This window comes from Propithecus coquereli, unplaced genomic scaffold (assembly GCF_000956105.1).
Source record: "Propithecus coquereli isolate 6110/MARCELLA unplaced genomic scaffold, Pcoq_1.0 Scaffold926, whole genome shotgun sequence".
In the NCBI taxonomy this organism is placed as follows: Eukaryota; Metazoa; Chordata; class Mammalia; order Primates; family Indriidae; genus Propithecus; species Propithecus coquereli.
The window spans coordinates 431,071-434,358 of NW_012155574.1; the positions used below are offsets into that span (position 1 = coordinate 431,071).

General features: G+C 59.4%; 1 protein-coding gene across 1 annotated transcript in view; it reads right to left on the reverse strand.

Annotated features, from left to right (window-relative positions):
* Positions 1 to 426: 426 nt before the first annotated feature.
* HDAC11 (histone deacetylase 11) overlaps positions 427 to 3,288 on the reverse strand; it is a 20,265-nt gene continuing 17,403 nt past the window's right edge. Inside the window, exons 4-5 of the mRNA XM_012664858.1 lie at positions 2,351 to 2,529; positions 427 to 2,159 (exon numbers count right to left, since the gene is read on the reverse strand). Of these exons, the coding sequence (XP_012520312.1) occupies positions 1,944 to 2,159; positions 2,351 to 2,529 (395 nt within the window). The 3' untranslated portion in view covers positions 427 to 1,943. The remainder of the gene's footprint in view (positions 2,160 to 2,350; positions 2,530 to 3,288) is intronic.

Here is a 3,288-nt window from a genome sequence, read left to right on the forward strand (position 1 = left end):
GCACACCAGTCACCCAGCTGAACCCCATCTTGGGGCAGCCTACCCCCGTGCCTGCTCCGACCGCATCCCAGGACTGGAATAGACCACCCTTCCAGGGCTCCCTCATCTGCCTCCCACACTGTGCAGAGCCACCACCACCCAGCTCTGCCCGCTCCACCAGACCCCAGCCCCGTGACCTTAGCCCCCAGGGACCCTAGACCCTTCTCTGTTTAAAGAGCAATCCCGACCCCCGCCGCCATGTTTGCGGCAGCTGAGAACAAATACTTTGCGATCTAGCAGGGCTGGATTCAAACCTGGCTCTACCACCATTGAGATCTACTGACCCGTGGGGCCTGGCGCAAATTTCCCACCCCTGCTCAGCCTCGGTTTCCTCATCTATAAAATGGGAATAATTAGCACAGGACTCCGCAGTGCTGGGATGGAATAACGTACTAGCATTTACTGAGCAGCCACCCTACGTCGGGCCTCCAGCTATGCGATCTCATCTTCATCTCCTTCGCCCTCAGGAGGGGGCTCTTCACCCTGAGAACACGCAGCACCAGGTCCAACCCAGAGCCTTCATGATTCTCCAGGCGCAGTGGCTCCACAGGGACAGACTGGTCCATCTCTGGGCCCCAGACATCACAGGCTTGTGTCAGGGATGAATGGATGTTAGGTACCTTAAGCCAGATGCAGACAGACCAAAGGCAAAGTGGGGACTCCAAGTGCACTGTTAGTGCCTGGGGTCTGGTCGAGGAGGTCAGCATTTTTGACAATTTGTGATCTTGGGACCCTCTCGGCTCCAGCGGAGAGAACGAGAGGCAGACTGGGAGCACCCCAGATGGTAACGGACATGAGTCCCACAGGGGGCTGATCGAGGGTGGAGACACCTCAGCTGATCCACTTTCCCTGCCCGACCTCCCCACCTCTGGTCGAGGGGACCCCCCACCCTGCCTCCTGGAGGGCCCAGAACAACCCCTTCAGAGTAGGGCAGAGAAGACCAGCAGTCAGGCCCACTTGGGCCCTGGGCACATCAGGTGAGGCCAGTGGTGGCCACAGCCCCGCCCAGGGCCCTGCCCCTGCCCTCACAACCACCCCGCCAGGATGGAGAGCCTCTACGCTCCCTCCAGGAAGCCCCGCCTTCCAGGATCCCGGTCTCCCTGTGCGCCTCCCACCTGGGTCAGCAGTCCCCAGGGAGCTCCAGCAGAGCCCATCCATAGCTAAGAATTCCGCCCCCACATGACCCTTGCACCAAACAGGTGAGACCACTGTCCAGGCAGGGATGTGGCGGAGCTCGGGCCTCCCCTCCCCTCAGCACCCTAGGAAAGCGTGTCCAGACCTTGCTTTATTGAGGGAGAAGCCCAGATGGGAGAACCCACCTGTACCCCGTCCCAGCTGCCCTCACATCCAGGCCCAGGGCTCCTGCCTGCTGGCCGGGAACCGGGCCCACCTGGAGGCCTGGCTGCAGCGCCTCCCCACAGACCAGCGCCCACGCCCTGGGCAAGGAGGAGGGTGAAGCAAATCGCAGGACTGAAGAGGAGGGAGGCCCAAACAGGGTACAGATGGACGCTTCCTTGATCTGACCTGGGTCTGCTGTTCCCAAAGTCCAGAACACCGCAAGCCCTGGGCACCACTGCTATGGCCCTGGGTCCTAACCTATCCTCCCCCATTCTCAGTAAACTGCCCACCTCCCCGGGCCTGCTTAGATCTCTGACTCCATGTGGGGGGTTCCTGGGACACCGGCTCTGCCTTCAGCCCCTGCCCACAGAGGGCCTAGAGGCCCTCGGGCACCCAGTGGGGAAGAGTGGAGAGTTGCCCGCTCCAGACCCCCAGTCAGGGATGGCCCTGCCCTCCATGCTCGCTGGTGGCTGCCTCCACCACCCCAGGAGGTTAGAAAACAAAAAGCACAAAGGGGGTGGGCGGGACCGAGAGGCAGGCAGGGAGACTCTTAGAGGGCAGCGCGGTCAGGGCACTGCTAGGGGAAGCAGCGGTGTGTCTGAGTTCTGTGCCGAGACACTGGGTGACTCAGGCCCGATGAGCCCCAGGCCATACAAATTGAGGATGGAGTCAGCAATGATGCGGGCTGTACGCTTCTGGTACCCGCCCGAGGTCACCATGAGGATGGGCACCTGGCAGCCACGGACTATCTGGAACACCAGTTCATCCCGCTTCACAATGCCCTGTAGGGGGATGGGGAGGGCTGACTCAGGCCTGGACCCTTGTGTTGTCCGGAAGTCCTGCTGCGGTCTAGCTCTGCTCCAGATTGTTGTTCTCCAGCCCCTCTCCTCCCTAACATCAGGCTGCCCACCTTTCCTGCTGCTGCTGAGTCCACAGAGCAGAGCTTCTCCCACCCCCCACGGTCAGGACATACCCCTGGGCTGATGGACAGCCCCCCAAGGCGGTCCCCCTCGAGGATGTCGGTGCCTGCGTTGTACACCACCACGTCGGGCAGATGCTCCTGGAGGGCTTTCTTGATGTTCGTCTCGACTTTATCCAGGTACTCATCATCCTCCACGCCCCAGTCCAGCTCCACCTTCCGCCTGATGGCCTCTGGGAGGGAGACACGGACAACCCAATTTGCAGGGAAGGAAAACAGAGGCTCAGGATGAGGAAGACTGTGGTCACCAGGTAAGACTGGAAGCTGGTCTGTCCGACTCCAGCACTGCTCAGCCTCATTCCACCCAAAACTAAGCTGAAAAGAGCACCAAGGGCTGCAAAAAGGGGACCTGGAGGAGAGCGGGGGGTGTGGAGCTGAGATGCTGCTGCCCTGGGGGTGCGGAGAGCTCACTGCGCTCCGGCCCTCGCCCAGACACGTGGACACGCCGCCCCACCCTCACGACCAGCTGCGGCGCATTCGAGGTGCAGTGAGAAGCTGGTCCCTTGGGCCACACCAGTCGCTGACTCACCCACACCAGACCCACCAGCACCTGGTGCAAGAACACCCCCACCTGCAAAGGCAGAGCCCAGCCCCCATTTTCAAATCTCATCTGAGAGCCTCTTCCCTTTGATTGACGAGTTTAACCTGCTTTCATTTATTTTGACTACTGTATTTGAACTTATTTCTTATTTTGTATTTTCGATTTATCCTATTTTTTTTTAATTTTGTCCCTTCCTATTTTCTACCAGACAGATGTGTACCATATGCATGTTTACTGGACAGTGTTATGTGATCTTGGGTGGGTCGGGTGACTTCTCCAGGTCTCAGTTTCCTCATCTGTAAAATGGAAACAATTCCTACTCCCAAGGACGCTGTGAGAAAATGGAGTAGCTTCTGCAGGGCCAGCGTGTGGGAAATGCTCAGGAGAGAGC